At 41.7% G+C, this 21,131-nt stretch overlaps 1 protein-coding gene across 1 annotated transcript in view; it reads right to left on the bottom strand.

Annotated features, from left to right (window-relative positions):
- Positions 1 to 350: 350 nt before the first annotated feature.
- The window catches only part of OVCH2 (ovochymase 2), a 29,650-nt gene continuing 8,869 nt past the window's right edge, over positions 351 to 21,131 (bottom strand). The window contains exons 8-16 of the mRNA XM_070491524.1: positions 20,080 to 20,103; positions 18,279 to 18,369; positions 18,031 to 18,155; positions 17,136 to 17,276; positions 16,652 to 16,782; positions 13,658 to 13,751; positions 13,009 to 13,140; positions 11,728 to 11,832; positions 351 to 460 (exon numbers count right to left, since the gene is read on the bottom strand). Of these exons, the coding sequence (XP_070347625.1) occupies positions 351 to 460; positions 11,728 to 11,832; positions 13,009 to 13,140; positions 13,658 to 13,751; positions 16,652 to 16,782; positions 17,136 to 17,276; positions 18,031 to 18,155; positions 18,279 to 18,369; positions 20,080 to 20,103 (953 nt within the window). The remainder of the gene's footprint in view (positions 461 to 11,727; positions 11,833 to 13,008; positions 13,141 to 13,657; positions 13,752 to 16,651; positions 16,783 to 17,135; positions 17,277 to 18,030; positions 18,156 to 18,278; positions 18,370 to 20,079; positions 20,104 to 21,131) is intronic.

Consider the following 21,131-nt stretch of genomic DNA (forward strand, 5'->3'; position numbering starts at 1 on the left):
ATGGAGCCTGAAAGAAGAGAAATCAGAGAGCAGGACTCAACGCTGGTGTTTGCTACCCTGCCCAGCAGTCATGAGCATTCTGCTTACTGGAGAGGTGATGGGGAGAATGCTTCTACAGGTCTCTCTCATACCTGGATGAGATGCTCCTGAGGATGATGCCTGATCTTTGTTGCAATACACATTTTGGTGAGCCATTCATCCATTGATAGACACTTGGGTTGCTTTCATCTTTTAGCTCTTAGGAATAATGCTGCTGAGAACAGGGGTGTACAAATATCAGACTCATCCCAAGGAAAGAAATGTGAGGTCTTTAAATCGAAACTGAAAGAAGTGTTTCACTAAAGTCCCTATTAAACAGTAGGGCCCGAGCAGTGCTCATGGAGGGTAGCATTCTGCTTCATTTCACCAAAGAACATGACAGTTTTGACTCCACCAGGGATCCAGTAACTCAGTGGTGGAGCTGGGAGGAGAGTGGGGCACACAGAGGAGTGTAGTGGCGGAGGCCCTGAGGAGGGCTGAGCAGGGAAATGCAGTTCCTGGTGGACCTAGTGTGGGAGGTGGAAGAACCGCACTTCCGCATGGGAGCACACTTGTTCCCAACTACATGTGAGACACCTCTTAGGGCTACAGGACATTAGAAGGGCATTTTGCAAGGATTGAGATCCTTCACAACAGGTGGAACAGGAATAAGTGGAACATGGAGTGTTCTTATTAAGGTGATTCTGTTTCTATCCGTAGGCTGATGAGACCTGGGGAAACTCAAATTACCTTCTACACCTACAAAAAGTTTTAACTTGCATAATAAATTTGTTAAATATTAACAAGTACGTCGACCAAACATATTTTCAGAAAAATTTCCTTAGGTTGTCCAGCAGACCCAGTCCTTCCCTCTCTGTGCAGCATTTTTGTATCACTCCAATCCATTGTTTCTACCTGCTCTGGAACAGCTCCCACCAGATGTCCAGGCACAGCTCCTGCCCATGACCATACTCTGTCTTCCATTATTCCCTGATTATTGCATTTATCAATAATAATTATCAATAAAAGGATACATTTATCCTGAGGATATTAATTGATATTATTATCAATAAAAGGATCCATTTATCTTATGCCTCCAGTGAAACTGGGCAGCTCTTGAGGCAGGGACGTATCTCTGCCTTCTCTTGTACTTATCCAGCTTGCCTGGGCATATCACAGGTGTTTGGTAATTACTTGCTGATTGCTTCCTTTACAGAGCTGGCTTTCTGATTATACTCAATGTAGATGAAGAAGGAAACTCTAAGGTGTCTCAGTGGTTCCTTGGAGTGTCCTTGGAGAAGGAAATTGACCCAAAGGCCAGCTCTTAATTCAAAAAATAATTCTTTTGAACTGAACTGAACATGGGACCTACTTGCTAACAGGATTTCTTAGACAAAGGTCAGTGTGGATCCTCATTGTATGGCCCAACCATTCTCATACTCAGATTCATCATCTGCTTGTTGGGGATGCTTACATCAAGAATGCCTACCTGAGAGGCAGCATAGCGCTGTGCAAGACTCTGGTACCAGACTGCTGAGGTTCATATCCCTGCTCTAACCAATTTATGAATGATCTGACTGGAAATTATTTCTGAACATTTCCATGCCTTGGTTTCTCCATCTTTAAAATGAGGATGATACTGATAATAATGCTTACCTCATAGGGTTGTATGATGATTATATAAGTTAATGTAAAATGTTAAAATAAATCCTAATACATAATAAGTTATAGATTAGTATTAGCCAATATTATTCTTAAAGAAGTTTTGATGAAAAAAATGAATGTAAAATACCCATAACAGCAATTGTCACTCAATATGTGATAGTTTCCATTTCCTCATGATGGACAAGCAAATACTGATAGATTTTTAAAAATTATCAAAACAGAGGAGGAAAGTAAGAACGCTCATTCCCACAAATAAATTTATCTACACTGAGCATGATCCCAGTCTGCAAAGTATTGAACATCCTTGCTAATATGAAGAGAAATGAGTTCTATATGGCGTCCCTTGAGACAGTAGTCTTCAAGGCTTCCTTTGAGACCTGTGGGGAGATAGGCCAGTGCCATTTTTGTGGAGAACATTATGGGAAGGAGTTTCATCAACTCAGAAAACTTATTCTTTTAAAGTTCCGTTGTCATGGAGGTGCAGGCAGAGCCAATCATAGATGTTCATGGAAGCATTTGGGTGGTGAATCAGTCTATAGCCCAGGCTCTAGTTGGTTATCCCAAAGATGGCATAGTGCCCAGAAACTTCCAGGAGGCAGACCTAGGGGCCCCTAGAGTCATTCTAGAATAGAAAAGGGCTTGATCAAGCAGTGGCACTAGTGCTCACCATGGTGAAATGTGCAAGCTCTCCTCAGATGTTTGGGCTATTCTCTGAGGGTGAAGGGAGAAAAAATAGGACCAGGTGGTGATGATCCAGAAAAAGAATAGAAAGAGGTTCTGGGAAAGGACAGGAGAGTATTCCTGCTGGGGTTCAGGATGGTTGGACCCTTGAAACAGCTGATTATGCCACAGCCTTCTCTCTGCAAACTGACAAGGACCCCTGATCACAGTTAGGGGTTTGTGGGCCATCAGTCTTGATATGTAAACTGTAGATTTAATCTTGTGATATACTTTGTCTGCTGATATAACTTTAACTGAATGTTAATAATAAATGTGGTGAGGGTTGAGGAGGAATAAAGAATGTATGATACATTAACTATAGTCCACTTCCCCAAATAGGATGAGATAGATCTTGAGAAACTGTAGAGTTGCCTGCCCTACCTCAGTCCATGACAAATAGTGATTCAAATCTGGATGCAAAGAGAAAGGAAACACAAATCCTGAAAATATAAAAGGAGGAGCTTTTTCCTTAATTTCTATGTGGGAATAGAATGTTTCTGAACAACCAAAGGAAGCTTTTTTTTTTAAGAACCATTCAATTCTCAAAAGAAGGTTATTAAAATTGTCTATATTGGGCCCCTCAGGATCCTGAAGATTCTAGCCTCTCCCATTGTCAAAGCAGCTCCAGTAGAGGCCCTTTTGTCAAGCCACCAGGTGATAACCAGAATATTTCCCACAGGCTGCCAGCTCCCTAGTCCCCCACAAGCACTGTGAGAGAGGAGAGAGACGGTGGGTAGAGAGCCTTCTCAGCAGGAATCCTTACCTCCCTCAGGAGGGGAGTCAGCACCCAGTGCTCTCTGGAGCATCCCTAGAGAGAGGGCTGCACGGCACTCCTGGCATGCGTCAGAGGCAAGGATGCGATGTTAAGCTGCAGTAGCTTATTGGACTTCTCTCCACCTTGAAGGCAAGGCATCTCTTTTGTTAAAGTCAATTAAGGTCCAATAAAGAAAACCAAAAACAGAATATTATTTCAGGGGATATTTGGGTATGTTATCCACATAGACAAGAGGAAAGTGGATTCTACTATGTGGTTTAAAAGGTATGTGATGTTTCTGGGCAAGCTGTCAAAGAAAATTATATTATCAGAAACATTTATAAGAAACGATAGCTGTGGGAATAAGAAAGAGGAGCCTACTACATGACTTTGAGAAAACGTAGTCCCTTTGAAGACTAAGGCTGAGAAATAAATTGTTATTGGAAGCATGTTAGTATGTTAGTACCTGCATCCATGACTCCTGAAGCCCAACAGCATCAGGCGGCAGAGCCCTGAGGCTGCAGTTGTGCTGGGGACCATTCTTCCTGAAAGTGAAATCTATTTCTGTTGTTGCCTCTTTGTTTCCTCCCATCCACTCTCCATTTTTAGCAATCAGACCATGGAATCCTGACTTACTGAGATTACCCACAACCTTCCAGTGACCAAATCAAAAGGCCTCTTTTTTTTGTTCTTATATTAGTAGCTTTTGTCCAGCATTTTACAGTATTGACCCTCTCTCCTTCTTGAAACCTAAACTCTCTCCTCAGCTTTCATGCTCTCTCCTGGTTCTCCTCCTCCCCTTCTACTTGCTCCTTTCAGCCTCTTTCTTCGAGTTCTCCTCTCGTCCTTGTACTCCTTTTCCTCTGAAAATTGCCTTCTTCAAGGCTGCAACTCTCACTCGTATCTGCTATCTCCTAGATCATCTCATCCCAAGCTACACTCTTAACCCTTGGACATCTGTAGCTGGAAATCCCACGGGTACCTCAAAAAGTGAACAGATACAAACTGAATTCATCTTCACCCTCTCACACCGTCTCCAAATCTACTACTGCTGTGATAGTCTCTTTTTTTTTTTTTTTGCTTAACAGTAGAAGTAGATGCAGTATGGTATAGTGGTTAGGAGCACCAGTTTCTTTTGACTTCAGACATTCCGGAGTTTGAATCCCAGTTAGGCCAGTTGTTTTGGCAAAGGAATTGATCACTGAGCTTCAGTTTATTCATCTGTAAAATTAGGGTTAAGGATAGTACCTATTTCTCACATTTACTGAGAGGATTGTATGAGATCATGCATGTAAAGGATTTGGCCCAGAGTAAATAATAAATTCTAACTATTATTGCTATTAGCTTTTAGCTATGCAATCACTGGAGTTAGACACCTGGGAGTCATTTTTGTGTTCATGTGACTTTTTCTTTCCTCCATTTAAAACATAATTGTCATTGAATCTTGTTGATTCTGTGAACCTACTTTCTCCTCATTGTCACTCTTGTAGTCCTCATCATATTTTATTTGGGCTCTTATATCTATGCATCTCCTTAACTGTTTCCTGCCTCCACTCTCGCTCTATCCATCCATCCTCTTGACTTCTGCTAGACTGACTTTTCTTTAGTGCAAGTCTGATTAATTTTTTTCTCCTCTGCACTCAAACGGCAATAGTTTCCATCACTTGACTGCAAGATAGGGTCCAACCTTTTTAGCACCAAAATAAGGCCTTTCACAACTGGAACCCAAGCTGTAATTTTAAATAATTTCCCATCCATTCTCCCTGTCAAAGCACCAGTCACACAGATCTGCCCCCTTGACCCTCAATATCCCTCTGCTAGACTTTCTGATCCTTACTTCATGCTAATTCCTCTGAATGGAATGCCTGCCCTCCTCTGTTTACCCGAAAAACTTCTGATTCTTTTAAAACACAGCATAAATGCTTACTCCTTAGTAACCCCTTCTGTGCTATTCCTATGACGTCACTCGCTTCTCAGCGTTTCCTCTGAACTTATTGCTTACATCTGTTACGGCGTTTATCACCTTCTACTGGGAGCAGCTGCACTCAGTTCTCAAATCCTAAGCTAGGAATCAGGGGTTGAGTTTTATTGGCTTTTGCGGCCCAAGAGCCTAATAGATAGTCTGGCAAGAAGATGGTACTCAGTGAAGACTTGCATGTGATCATCTGAAAGGATGAATGAATCAAGTGATTAATCATAGGGTAGGGAAGGGCAACATGGCATCAGGATGGTGTAGAATTATTGGCTCATTCTCTGAGACAGGTAATGTGGGGGCAGCAGAAAGATTACTGCGCTTAAGGTGAATCTAGTGCAGGCTCTGTCTCACCTAGCAGTTGTGTCACTGTCACTTCACCTTCAGAAGTCTCAGTTTCTTTTATTTTTTTTGAACATGGGGTGTCCTCACCTTTTCACCCCACAGGGGCAATGTGAGAGGCAAGTGAGAGGAAGTGTATAAGTAAGGAGTCTATGAAGTGCTGCAGAGATGTAAGGTTTCAAGGACACCAGCGTGAGAGCTGATCACAGACCTGGATGACGGGCCCCATCCTGTGACTGTGCACACCCTGGAAGCAGGCGGCCCTTGGCCTGTATCAGGCAGCCAGGCCAAATGAACACGCCAATTGAACTGAAGCAGATGGGCAGCTGCAATGGTGCCAACTCATAGGCCACAGCAGTGCTGTAGGAGGCAGGGTGGATTATAATGCGCTGGATGGACCTTGTCTGATAAGTCAAAAGGAGCATTAAATAGATCCCCTGAAGAAGGAAGGCACATGGAGCTTGGGTGCTTGAATTCCCCTGAAAGAGGTACCTGGTGACCCTGTGGGATGGTGTCTGACTCACCCTTGTATTGCAAGTGCCCAGCATGGCACCAGGTGGACGTGGGCCTCAGGAAGAGTTTCCTAAATGGCCTTTGCTCATTCTAAGTCTTGTTGGGGCTGGAAACAAAGAAAGGCTGGCCCACAGACAATTCTTTAGTGGTAGGTTTCTGGAGAAGAAAGGGCCTCCATTGTGAAGCTAGACACAGTGGACAAACTTGGAAGTGGCTCTTGAATCACCCCACTCCCATGTCTCTACTTATAAAGAGAAAAAATTTCAGTCCAAATTTTGTACCCCATGACAGAAACATCTATGACCAACCCCTAGCTAACACTGCGAATTACAGTCAAGTCAGGCTGTGGCAGTCATGGCTAGTTGGAGAGAAGGGAGGCTCAGGGTTCTCTTACCTGGGGAGAACCTTTGGCCAATTCATGGATGCTTGCATTCACCACTCAGGCAGCTGCATGCTAGTCCCCAGAAGGTGAGAGGAAAAGGAATCTCAGATATGGCCTCACTGAAATATGTGAAGTTAGAAAGTGTCTCTCTAAGGAGCCCTGGGATCAGAGGGAAAGCAAAGCCACCATCTTGACCATGGCAATGAAAGCAGCAGCCAACCCTTCCACCAGCACAGCAAAGCTATAGAGAATGTTCTCTCTTCCTTGTCTATAAAAGATTCTAGGGCTCAGAAACATGAAGCAATCTGTCTGACATCACTCAATGGGTTAAGAGCTCTAATGGGAACATAATCAAGTCTTGCAGCGTCATTTTGCTGTCAGCACAGATTATAGCTGTGCCCATCAGCCATTGGCAGGAAGTATCTCAGAGCCTCGGTCCCTGGCCCTGTTCAGCTTGCCTGTCCAGGTCAGCTGAAATGACTCAAGAGTGTGCAGTCAGAGGAAATAGGTTCATTAAAAAAATTTGAGTGTTCTAGAATAAAAATAAAACCTCTGTAAGATGACAAAACACTAGCTAGTCTAATTTTAAAAAAAGATTTTAAAAATACACAAAATTAGGAAAGTGGAAAATATCACAAAGACAGAAGGTATTAATTATAAGGAAATGTTTTGTACCACTCAAAGCAGTTAGTAGGAAAATCTGAACTATTACTAGGAGATTATAAATTATCAAAATTGACTGAAGGAGAAATTTTTAAATCTAAAAACCGATAATACTGAAGGAAATTGAGAAAGTTACCATTGAGCCTTCAATGAATAGATGTTTAAAATATGTAATTGCATGACATTATGTTTTATTATTCTCACGTCATAAATTGTATGCAAAATATAGAGCAAGAAGGAAAACTCTAAGATAAAGTTGCTAAGAGGGTAGATCTTAAAAGTTCTCATCACAAGGAAAAAAAATTATAGCTATGGTGTGGTGATGGATGTTACTACACTTATTGTGGTGTCACTATGCAATATATACAAATATCAAATCACTATGTTGTTTACCTGAAACTAATATAATGTTATACATTAATTATATCCCAATGAAAAAAGAAGGACATCTCTTTAGTTCTTTTCATGAATAAAACTGATATTCATTTCACAAAGGCAGATAATAACAAGAAAACCATAGGGCAGTGGTTCTCAAACTTTTTGGTTGCAGGGTACCTTTACAGTTTGAAAAAATCATTGACAATTCTAAAGACCTTCTCTTCCTGTGAGTGATATTTACCAATAGTTAGCATATTAGAAATTAAAGCATAAGTTAAAAGAAATATTTGTTAATTTATTTAAGATAACCATAATAAAACTATTAAGTATTAACATGAACAACATATTTATTCAAATAACTACATTTTCAAAAGAAAAAATTTAAATAAGACTGGTATTGTTTCACATTTTCTTGAAACTGTTTAATGTCTGGCTAAAATAAAAGACAAGCGGGATTTTCTGCTTTTTACATTCAGTCTGTTGAGATATCACAAGTTATGTAGCCTTTGGAAAACACTGTACACTTTTGAGAGAATGAGAGTAAAAAGGAAGAATGATGTCTATGCATTACTATAAGAGTAGTTTTGACTTTGCAGATCCTCCTGAAAGGATCTTGGAAGTCCCCAGCAGTCTCCGGATCACATTTTGAGAACCTCTGCTATAGGTCTATTTCAATTATGAATATTGATGCAAAAATCTAAGTGAAATATTAGTAAACAGAATCCAGCAGTATGTCAAAAGATGAATGTATTATGTCCAAGTGGGATTTGTTTCAGGAATGTAGGAATGTTAGGAATTCTATTAATATGGATTTAATACATTAATAAATCAAAGGAGAAAATAATTTAATCATTTTAGTAGATGCTAAAAAGTGTTTCACAAAATTCAATATTAATTCTTATTGAAAAATCATAGGAAAGGAGATACGATAAAATAAATACATCTCTATCCAACAGCCAGCCTCATGTTTAGTTAAAATATGGCAGAGACACAATGAGGGGGCAAAACTTTCCTGAGCACTCCAGGAGCTCAAGTTCTGCCTGGGGAGATGGATTGCCCATCACTGTGGTGAACGGGGAAGTAGCAGCAGACCCTGATGGATGTTGGAGGCGGCAGCTGAAGAATGAATGATTACCTAGTTTAAACCATCAGCTCCCACCGTGTTCCATTCCCTGAGGGTACTTACATATTGGTACAATGAGCAGCGGTGACTACCCAGCTCTTCCCAAGGATGGTCCCTCCACAGAGATGCCTGGTGGCAATCTGCAGACTAACCTACATTGGCCATGAGCTGGCTGTGGCCTCCTTGCCTCCCACAGTCTGGCTGGAAAGAAATCTGGAAGGGGACGGTTAAGCAGCTCTGCAGAGGCCACCTGGGAAGGGGCCAAGAAGACCCATGTTTATTACTCACGGATCCTCCTCACCATCAAGCCCAGATTACAATCTCTGAGCATCACCCTTGTGCCAGGCACTCTAATAGACAACTCGGATTAATTAGAAATACCTATTATATTCTAGAGAGATAAAAAAATATATACACACTACTGAAAGTGGGTGTTATATTCAAGAAAACCACTAACATTTCAGGCTCACCCTTGACGTCTCCCTTTTTTTTGCTCCAACTATGCAGTCTCCAAACCCTTCAGATTCTGTACCTATATATCTTGCATCCACCTTTTACCTTTGGGCTCAGATCCTCAATATTGCTCACCTGGACTACTCTCCCTGCAGTTAATCTTTTCCTGTCCTCCTCACACTCCCAAATTAACCTCCCCAAAGTGCTGTTTTGGTTGTGTCACTCCCTTGATCAAAACCATCCAAGGTTCCCCACAGCACGTGGAATCATGTTGACATCCTACTTACCCTTGCAGGCCCAAATTAAATGCCAGTTTCCTAATCATCTCATCCAGAAGTTATTTCAGTGTCTTCTTGTATTATGGTTTTCTGTACACTTTTTTATTTTGTTGTGAATTTTATTGAAATATTACATACACACAGAAAAATACTCAAGTAGTAAAGTACTTTGAATGAATTTTCAAAAAGCATAACCAGAACGCAGATCAATAAACAGATTAGCAGAATCCCAGAAGACCCATCAAGAGCTGTTCCAGTCACTCCTCCTCCGAAGGGTAATTGCTCTCTTGACATCTCACACTATATGTTAGTTTTGAATGATTTTAGTTTTAAGTAAATGGAAGTCATACAACATCAACTATTTGTACACCTAATTTTCATTATTAGGATATAAATTCCTTGAAGATAGGCACTATATCTTGTTCCTCTATGTACCCTCCTACCCTATGCCCTAGAGATTTGTACAGAGAAGGCACCAAATGAGTAGTAAGCCAGTGTGACAGGATGTCAACAATCGATGAATATTAGTGAAGGATAAATAGGTGCTCATTGTACTATTCTTTCACTTGTTTTGTAGATTTGCAAAATTTCAAAATAAAAAGTGAAGGATAAAATTGCACATTGAATGACTTCCGTAACCCAGGTTAGGGGTGCTATTTAAAACAGGGCACATGTAAACTCTTTTTCTTGTCCTTCTCAAGTTGTTATGTGTATTTGTACAAAGGGAGAAGGCCCTAAAGTAGGTGTGAGTTCAGAGAGAGAAAATCAGGAAAGTCTCTCTTATTGAGGTTTTGTATCAGGAGCTATTCGTGGACTATTTAATTTTACTCACCAAATATTTATTTGGCATCTGCTGTGTTCTGGGCACTGCGGTAGGTGCTGGGGACAAAATGATGAATAAATCTTGCAGAGTGTTGTAATGAGACTCCTTAGAAAATATTGTGCTTGGTTTAAGCTGAGAAAAGTGACTTTGCTGACTGTACCCCCACGGTGGCAAGAGAAGGAACTGCGGCAGCCACACTTTACCAGGATTTTATACTTAGGGCATCGACGTATCATGAGGTCCAAGAAGCCAGAACAGAACGACTCAGACTGCATCCATCTCTTCTCATTAAAAGGAATATTCACCTTCCATACTCTCTATTATCCTGTGTTTTACATGTCAGATACTTTGTAAAACTAAAAAAAAAAAATTAAAACTAAAATTAAAAATAATGTGCTAGATCTTTCTCTTGACAAACTATCAAAATGACAAACTACAAAAGTTTCTGTACCCTCATCCTCTGCCTGCTCCCCTCACCACATTGTCCACATGGACCAAGATCTTGCACACATATATCAGTGGATGTGATGGCAGAAACAAGAAGAGAAAGTTCAGCACTTCTCAATGGTCATTTCTTAATGTCATTTAATGGCATTAAAAAGTAGTGGTATCCTCACTGTTTTTCAGTGGATGGATCTTATGAGTCAAGCCACAATTTGGCACGTGATTTAACAATTCCCACCAAATGAATGACTTGGGATGGGAATTTTGATTCTTGTAACTGGAAATATTTCAGCATTGCTTTGAGCAAGAGGGACAATGACCACAGCCCACAGAGCTCTATGCAATGGCTCTTTTGATGTGTCAACTTGGCTTGGCTACAGCCCCCAGTTATTCAATCAAACTTTAATCTAGATGTTGCTGTGAAGGGATTTTGCAGATGTAATAAAGGTCCCTAGTCAGCTGACTTTAGGTGAGGAAGATTATCCTGGATAATCTGAGTGGGCCTCACTTAATTAATTAGAAAGGACTGAAAAGCAGAGCTGAGGCATCCCCAAAAGAGAGAAGAATTTCTGCCTGTAGAGAATAGCTTCAGCCCATGCCCGGGCAACTTTGGTGTCCTTCCCTTTCTGACTGCCTGCCCTATGGATTTACTTCTTAGTCAGCCTCCACAATTGTGTAAGCCAGTTCCTGGTGTGTTAGTTTGCTAGCCCTGTCATAACAAAATATCACAAACTAAATGGCTTAGAACAACATAAATTTATTGGGTCACAGTTTTGGAGGCCAGAGGTCTGAGACCAAGGTGTTGGTAGGGTTGATTCCTTCTGGGGGTGGTGATGGAGAATCTGCTCCATGCCTCTCTCCTAGCTTCTGGTAGTTTATTGGCAATCTTTGGCATTCCTTGGCTTGTAGATGATGCATCACCTGATCTCTGGCTTCATGTTCATATGATGTTCTCCCTGCGTGTGTGTCTCTGTCTGCATCGAAATTTCCCCTTTTATAAGGACATCAGTCAGATTAGGTCCACACTATTGACCTCATTTCAACTTGATTACCTCTATAAAGACTATGTCTCCAAATAAGGTCACATTCTGGGGTACTGGAGGTTAGGACTCCACCGTATCTTTTTGGGGATTTCTGGTTGAACCCCGGCTGATACACTCTGTGTGTATCTCTTGGTCCCATGCCCCAAAAGAGCTTACCAGAAGCATTGGGTTCTTCAGATAGTACATTCTGTGTCTCCACAAACATTGACTCATCCTCTGATCTGGAGATGTTTAAATCTGGATGTAAGCATAATACAATTGCTCAGATCACAGACAAGGCCAGTATTTGGGACTTATCAGAAAATTATTATTGTTAGGATTCTGGGGCATCTCAGTCAGCTGAACTCTATGGGTATTTTAACTGTAAAGTGCAGTATTTTAACTATAACCTTGCTTTGCCATAAGCAGTTGCTTACTGCCTAACAAGAATGAACAACTTGAGAAGCCGATAACTGGCTTTGTGGAATTTGGACAGAATGCTCATGGGTGTGAGGGCGTGGAAGGAAGCCGTGTAGCTCAGGTGTTTAGGGACTGGGAGTTGGTGAAGATATTTCACATTTCTGAGCCTCTGTTATGTGGCCAAGCATACCCTAACTGAGTTGATCCTCACTACATTCTTACCAGGCATGTATTATTCTCCCATTGGAAGGTTGAAGAAAATATCTTAGATGACTCTTTCTTAGATCACACATTTATAAAAATAGGCCAATATTCAGACATATAGTTGATCCTCTTTCTTTATGGATTCTATATTTGCAAATTTATCTACTCGCTAACATTTATTTGTGACTCAAAACCAGTACTCATGGTGCTTTCACGGTCACTCATGGACATGTGCAGAGCAGTGAAAAATTCGTCACCTGATGCCCGTGTTCCTAGCTGAGGTCTAACGAGGTGACATTCTGCCTTCTTGTTTCAGCTTTCATACTCTAAACAAGCATTCTTTCCATGGTCTGTTTAGTGCCACCAATTTTTTTCTTGCATTTTTGTGTTTTTTGTTGGTGATTTGGCTGTTTAAAATTGTCCTAAACAGTGCTGAAGTGCCTCTGGTGTTCCTAAGTGTGAGGAGGCTGGGATGTGCCTTATGGAGAAAATAAGTGTGTTAGGTAAGCTTTGTTCAGGCACAAGTTATAGTGGTGAGTTCACTATATTGGCTGTGAGTTCAATGTTAATGAATCAACAATATATATTAAATAAGGTGACCTTAAACAGAAACTCATATAAAACCAGGATCATAGGAACCTAGCTCTGTTTTCCCCCCAAGGAGCAGTGGCTCAGTATTCACTAATTCAGTGTTCCTGGTGGCTTCATAGAACAGAACTGTTGCCAACAATGAGAATTGACTGTATCCATGTTGGGCTCTAAAGGCTGCCCTTTATTACCGCATTATGAGGATGAGAATTGAAACCCGAGGCATTGGTGCCGCTATCTTCTTACCTTTTTCAGGAATGAACGAGACTGTGGCCTGAAAGCCTCTGAAGGTCACATTTCCATCCGACTGGAAACTGATGAGCATTACACCGGAGGAGCTCAGCACAGGGGCGGGTGCTTCAAAGCCACACAACCGAGCTGGATCAAACCCAGCCCAGGCAAGACAGGGTCAAGAGTACAGCAAGTAGATATGGCATTGGATAGAAGAAAACATTTGTCCTTCAGGTAATTGTTGAGAAATAAATTTTCTGGTGGGTGTCACAATTCATTTTCAAAATAGAAAAGCAGTTTGCTTCTTCTTAATATGTATTTAATCCCATCAACATTTCAATTCTGTTTGTCTACCAAATGCTCCCACTGGGAATGTCACTAAGGGAATTGGTTCTAGCCACTGGGTTTATCTCAATGGCACTTTCCCCTTGAGGCATGACCCCTAGTTCATTGTGGCCTTCCACATTTTCTGTTCAAATGGTTCTTTGATTCTCCATCTCACTCTTCCTGGCCCTGATGTGGGAGAAGGAATGGTGATGAGACCATAGGGAGGGATGGAGGTAGTGCAGAGGAATGAAGGAAAATTGAGCCAGATCCTTTTTATCCTTAGAAAGGAATGGGTCCAAATGCAAACTAGGGAAGCTGAGGCTCTAGGGGAACAAACCTATTTCCGTCTTCCCTTCTACATCCCTGTGCACGGTCACAAAGTCGGAAGAGCAGTCTCCACTTTCTTCTATTTCCAGGCTCTGAAAGGAAAGCTGAGAAGACTCAATATTACATCCAGAGTAAATAATATGAATGAATTACCTGATTTTGATTAATCAGAAAAATGTGGATTGCTCAACTTGCTCTGGAATGTGACCTCAGATGAGCAAGTGAGTGGGGCATTCATGAATGGGTTAAATTACTTAGGAAAAGATGCTACATCATGGGCTCCCAAACCTTCTGAGATATCTAAGCTACCAAATATGGGCTGAATATAAGGGTGGGGAAATGTGCAAATATTTGATCTCCCTCGCAGCTCTAAGAGACCAGAAGAGCCACCCCATGGAGATTTTTCACTGGAAGCAACTAGGCTTTGGGTTATACAAGAAATCTGTGGACACCCAGCTGCTTCTCTGAACATCTTACTGTTGTACACTTGGTTCCTGATATTTCATCTTGAACCTCCAGTTCTCCTGAATCAAGACTGAAGGTGGTTGTTTCCCTTGGAGACTGTGTCTTTCTACTTGGCAGGATATATTTGGCCCCTATTCCCATGCGCCTTGTCTTGCTGCCAACAAATCTCTATGACTCACTGACAAATTCTGATATGGCACAGATATCAGTGAGTGTTGAGTGCTGATGTAAAACAAAAGATCATCTGAGCTACTAAGAGCATTTGCAAAGGTGGTCTCAGAGTCAACACAGAGAACTTTGAGAAGTCATGGACATGTGTGAAAACGGAAATCCTAGTATGGGTTAGAGACATTTGATTTTGGATACTAAGCTTAAATGTAAACTTCAGCAAAATTCTAGAGTAGATTCTTAAACACATGATGTGTAATACTCTAGAAAAGAAAGATGATTACTTGGGACCAGCCTGGGCTCACCAAGAATAAATCATGACAAATCTTATTTCCATCATTTCTATAATTATAATATTGAGTGGTAGCATAATATTCCATTTATCTCTATCCTTGAACAATTATGAAAATCCCACTGTTTTTCTTTCTTAAACATGTGAATATACTTATACACTTGCTTTTTCCTTCTTTTATATTATTTCCTGAAAGGGGAGCCTGTTCTGTGTTAGGCAAAGGGAAGGGAAGTATCTAGATAGAGGGAGCCATGTGAAGGAGGAGAAAGGAAACAGCAGAGAGTGATCTTTGAGCAATTTGGTAGCACTGGCAAATTGAATTTGAAGTGAGGAGCCATGGGAGATGGGGCTGACAGGGTAGGAGTTCGGATTTTAAACACACAGATGACGGGGATACAGTGGAGCCTGAGCACTTGGCAAAAGACACAGAGGACTGCATGGATGGGACAAAAGTGGAAACAAATGATCATTAATGGTGAATATAGCCATGGAGAGAAGGAGATGCATCAGAAACAGGATTTGTTCAAACATTTCTTAAACTTTTACTGGCATACTTTCCGGAAATAGACTTTTTAATCTCCAAGTCAAATGATATGCATGTAGTTATGACTTTGATACTAATTTCCAAATTACTGTCTTGGGTGAGTCTTGCGAGATGATGCTGTCATAGGTATGAGAGCATCATTTCACCCAGGCACAGCACTCAATGTATATTCATTGAATAGATGCTTTTGAATCACTTCCAGCTCTGGCATGTTCAGATTTTCAACTAAATTTTCTCTTCTTTCTCTTTCCAGAAATACGCTCATACTTAAACTTTTATCCTCCATCACAAATAACAAATCTTCCCTTAATTCTTCTTCTTCCTGAAATTTCTGCCTCAACTCTGTTTGGGATTCAGAAGCTCTTAGAAAGAGAAGATCTATCCTTGCATCCTCTGTGTCATCTTCTCCCACTCACTTGTAAAACCTGTGTGATCTTTTGTCTGCTCTTAACATCCAACTTAACTTGATATTTCAGACACCACCACTCCCCCCTCCTGTCTATTGTTCAATTGTCCAATGCAATTATTCCACATTTTTATTGGGGGATGAAGTGGGGACTGGACAACAAATGATCAGTTTCATCTTCTTTAAATTCTAACTTTTTGTGCTAAATCCAAACTAGCGGCCACAATTTTTTGTTTGTTTGGTTTGTCTTGTTTTAAATTAAAGCCTCCATTTTCTGGACTGCCATAGCATCATACCAATTTGCTTCTCCTCCTGTGTCTCAGATGTCTTTTGGCCTCTTAAATATACGAGAACTTTGAGGTCTTGTCCACCCTTACTCCTCTCCCTTTATTTTCTGCTTTACTTTCTCTCCTTCATACACTCTCTAGCTTTCAATTATTATTTTAAGAGAAAGACTCCTAACTAAATGCCTGGTTCCAACCTCACTCTGGCTGCAGTCTCACCTTCAGCTCTCTAGGAGCATCTCTCTGCAGATGGCCCCCTAGGGTTTAATGAACAAACAAACAAATGACCACAAACACTAATCAGATGCTGAATAAACCCTGGATCCTGCCTTTCCAAACCCTTTATACTTTAACCTCAGCCTCACTTTCTACCACCCCTCCAGGCACCGTATGACTCCTATACCAGCAAGTCCCTGAACCTGTTCTATGCTGGCTCCTCTGTGCTTGCCCTGTCCCCTCTGCTTGGAAAGCTTGATGATTTGGCCCTTATTGTCATCGAATTTTGTTATCCATTACTTACAAAGTGTTTTGTCAGCAGTTTAATTAATAAAGAAGAATTGCTTGTTTCTAGAAGTGACTAGACATTGATAAATTACCAAGTACACAGATTAAGGCAGCACTCCCGCAAAAAGTAAAGTGCTCTGTTGCCATCTAGTGGTAAATGTGGGTAGTTACAGGGGAAAATAGGCTGGTCTGTTATGTGCTTACCCAGTCTCGTGTGCCGGATACTAGGCACTAGGGATCCAGCTGTGAATCAATCAGGTAAAAATCTCTGCCCTCATAGTGCTTATGTTAGGTGTTCTGTGGAGATACCACAGCAAAGTAAAGGTAACCAGAGTCAGTACCTTAATTAGGTAATGTTTGGGGGCTTGAAAAATCCAGTTGCAGTCTGCCATGTTAGTGTAGTCCTCAGGATAGTGAAGACTCTGTATGAGGCCTTCTTCAAAAAGGACAGTTAAGGAACTGCAACCTGAATCTGAAATACAAGGGAGAACGTTCAAACAATGGCATCATCCAAGCAAAGAGGAATCCTCTTTATTCTCCCTCCTGTCTCCCACAAATTATGCCTGAGCTGAATTCTCAGGCAGAGCCACCAAGAAGGAAGACATTGTGCACTGATTTTCCGGAACTCATTAGACCCTCTTAACTCATGAGTTAGCAGGACGTAGGAGGAGTGCCTGCGTCCGCACCGCGCTGACCTTGTGCTTCTCTCCACTATAGAGCCCAGGGGGCCTTGGGAGAGAGCTCCCCGCCTGCCACCTAATTCTTATGGGGCCTCAACTTCTACAAAAGACCTGGAAAGTGTGTGATAGAAGTAAATGGTTTTACCAGGAAGGTAGTTTGGTTTAAGAGCTTTATAGGTGAGATTAAACCCAGCAGCATAATCTGTGGCGTCAGAGCTGAACTTCAGCCTGATAGAGTTGGCGCCAACCAGAACTGATGAAGTGAGGCTTTCTCCACAGAATTTCCCTGCAACATAAGATGGAATATTTTTTGTTCAGAGTCTAGGAAACAGCACTCATTAAAAGACTTAAGGAGAATGGAACCTGTCACAATCGTGCAGGATTACCTAAACAGGGTCTCTCAACCTCAGCACTAATGAGGTTTGAACTGGAACATTCTCTGTGTTCAGGCTGTCCTGACCATTCTAGGGATGTTTTGCAGCATCCCTGGCCTCTACCTGCTAGATGCTAGTAACGCTCCCTCCAGTGTGACAATGAAAAATGCTTCTAAGACGTTGCCAAGTGTCTACTGGGGAGCAAAATCACCTCCAATTAAGAACCACAGAAATGCTCCTCCATTTCTGCTTCTTATGTAAGTAGCCTTTGGCTCCTACTCATGGTTATGCGTTGGTATTTTTTTTCTTAGCTGATTAAGGCAGGTAAAGGTCATTTTCATGCCTAGGAAAGCAGTATTCTGCCTGGGAGGCCCCAAGAGGCCCTGCAATATGTCTACATTTTACACCTGAAGGGCTCCAGGTCTGACAAATGAGACTAGGGGCCTGGTTCCATGGGTAGCAGATGCAGCAAATGAAATGCACTGGGGCCTTACAGCCATCACACAGGCTCTGATTCAGTTCCTTTCCACTATCAATTCTGAGTCTCAAAATTGCAGACAGGAAGTATGTTGTTTGCAGATGCCTCAGTGCCAGACATATTGTCACCAGGCCTCATTAAGCCCTCCTGACACTAATGTGCATTTGATGATGTGAAAATCTACTCACCAATAAGTCTGTCTTCTAAAGAATATATTGACAGGTGATTGTGGTAACAGGACTCTGCATCCAAATGGGAAAAGGTGAGTAACACATGCATTGCCTCTGGTACCAGCAGCGTCCAGACACACAGTCTGCGGCAGACACATTGAGAAGGTATTATGTCTACACAGAAAACGGCTGTCACAGTCCAGTTAATGGGCTCAGTCAGACTCGGAGTGGGAGTCAGCAGAGGAGAGGCAGAGGGGGCTACTCACTGCTTGCTTTCATAATATAGGTAGGAGGTTTCTGGAAAGTGCAGCTGCCCCTCAGAATTGCTGACCACATGATCCTGCTCACTGCATGAGGCTGGAAGGGAAAGCCAGGAGAATCAGGGCTGACAGTGATGCCTAGCCACAACAGCCCCCTCCTTCCAGAACCTGCGCAGACACTGGAAGCTCCTGGTTCTTCTTTATGTGCACTTCCTTTCTTCACGGAACCTCTTCCTGCATTCGCGTCTATGATGCCTTATTCTTTTTGTTCCATTTAGATCCTGCCTAATCTTGAGATTTACGGTTTCTTCTCCTTCACTCTTCTTTCTCTGACTCCATAACTCCACTCTATAAATACAGGTATTTCCCAGATTCTATCCCTGGTTTTCATCTTTCTACACGATCCCTCTGACCGGCCTCATTCATATCCTCGGTTTCAATTATTATTGTCTCTACGTTTCCGAACTTCAGACCTGATTTTTCAACTGTCTCCTAGAGAGCTCCCTTGAAGCTTAACATGTGACAAGTGGAATTCCTCTGGGTCTGCAAAACTGCCTCCACTTTTGATTTGATTACTTTTATGTGCCCTTTTCTTAGTCTCTCATGCTCAAAACTTTGGTACCATCCTTGATTCCTCCCCCTCCCTCACCACCATTCATCTACGCGCCCACCAAGCCCTCATTCTTCTGGTTTCTATTCTCTCCTTTTCATTCTCTGGCCATTGCTCTAGTTCAGGCCACCATTTCTCATGCACAATCTCATAAATCCACCTTCAATTATTTCCCCTCCAATCTATCACTTATCCTCCAATCTAGTGCTGTTCTTATATCACTAAAGGATAGCTCTACTTATCTAATTAATCAACTTCCTATTACTCAATAAAGTTCAAACTTTTTTGACTGGCATTCAAAATTTCCATAATTTGGTCTCAAGTTATCAATCTAATCTTCTCCCCATCACATATCTTACACTTCAGCTGCTTTGACTAACGTACTGGCCTCTACTAACATCCTAAATTTTCCCATCTTTATCCTTAATATTCCTCCTTTGATACGGATGATTCCTTGAGCTGGAACAGTTTTCTTTACCTGTATCCCATTTCCACCTGAGAAAATCCTACTCGTCCTTTGTCATTTAAGGTTCAGCTTAAAAGATGTCTGTGCTCAAATGCCTCCCCTGTCTTTTTTTCAGCTAGAAGCAGCTGCTCACTCCTCTGAGCTCTCAGGGGGCTCTTTTCCCACATTACTTATTTGTATATAGTTCCAGAGACTCACAGAACCACTGAAGAGTTGAGCTAAAGATGCCTTAGATACAATTACAATACAATTACAATACAAATCAAACTCTTTTCTTTATGGATGAGGAAAGTGAGGTCCAGAGGTGGGAAGGAGCTTACCCAAAGTCACAGAGTAAATTCATTGCAGGCTTGCAATGTAACACCCAGGGTGACTGAGTCCCCTGTATAAGGAAGGACACTTTCAGGGTAAGGTGGACAGTTTATGGACCACATTCTTACCACCTCACCCTCCTCCCTCGAGTCTCTGATCCAAAGCTAGGATTTGGCAAATGTTTACTGAATTGAGATGGAGTTCTGGATTGATAAGAAGTGAGATGAGAGGGAATCCGGGGCTCCTGCTGGGCAAGGGACTGCCCTGGCTGGCAGGGAATGCTGTAGGTGCTTCAAGAGGTGGTTTTACGAGCAAGCAGAGCTCTTGCAGAGGAAAACTTTTGATCACAAAGGGAACAGATATTCAGAAATGCTAGATATTAATTCACGCTCTTGGAGCAAGCTTCAAGAAACACCCACCTCTGGAGATCTTTCTCCGCTTCCCTGGGAAAGAAAAAGAAAGATACAATTCAAGGTTTGTGGTATCCTGAACAATATTTCAAGAAGTTAGCATTTCCCTGGCTCAAAAGTGCAGAGATTTTTAAGTCAATATGCAACTAATGAAAATCTAATCTGTGGGACCGGCCCTGTGGCTGAGTGGTTAAATTTATGCGCTCTGCTTCGGAACCTGGGGTTCTCTGGTTTGGATCCAGGGCACAGACCTACACACTGCTTGTCAAGCCATGCTGTGGCAGCATCCTACATAAAAGAACTAGAATGACCTACAACTAGGATATACAACCATGTACTGGGGCTTTGGGGACAAAAAAAAAAAAAGGGAGAAAGATTGGCAAGAGATGTTAGCTCAGGGCCAATCTTTCTCACCAAAGTAAAAAAGCATACCTTAAAAAAAACTCTAATCTATGGAAAGAACAGAAGGGATAAATTGACAGAACAGGAGAGTGGTCTTGGTGTTTTAGTGAGATGACTAAAACACTTTATTAAGTGGGCTAATTAAGAATCAGGCCATGATTAGCTTGGAGGTTATGCAGATCAGGAAGAGGTCATCTGTTCTACCTCTCTCATTTCACATGAGAAGAGAGACTAGTGATGGAAATAACTCTCCACAATCACAAAAGCATTGCTGGGATAACCACAAATTGAAGTGAGGGCTTGGATACCTGCCACTGTGCCATACACTTGAAAATAAACCCAAGTTCTTATGGAACGAATTTGAATTAATTTAACTAATTGAATTTCCCTCTTTGGGAAAGAAGTCCTATTGAGGCTGGAAGCCACCAGTTAAGAAAACAGTGAAGTTGAATTTGGAGGCAGAAATCAAATTTCAATTAACTTACTGGTCAATCTACTAGACTGGGTCTTTTCAGACTTGTAGTACTTAGGCCTATGCCAGACCTTCTCAACCAGAGCATTACTAACATTTGGGGCTGGATCATTCTTTGTTGTAAGGGCTGTCCAGTGCATTGTAGGATGCTTAGCAGCATTCATGGTCCCCACCCACTAGATACCAG

Source organism: Equus asinus, chromosome 20 (assembly GCF_041296235.1).
Source record: "Equus asinus isolate D_3611 breed Donkey chromosome 20, EquAss-T2T_v2, whole genome shotgun sequence".
Classification (NCBI taxonomy): Eukaryota; Metazoa; Chordata; class Mammalia; order Perissodactyla; family Equidae; genus Equus; species Equus asinus.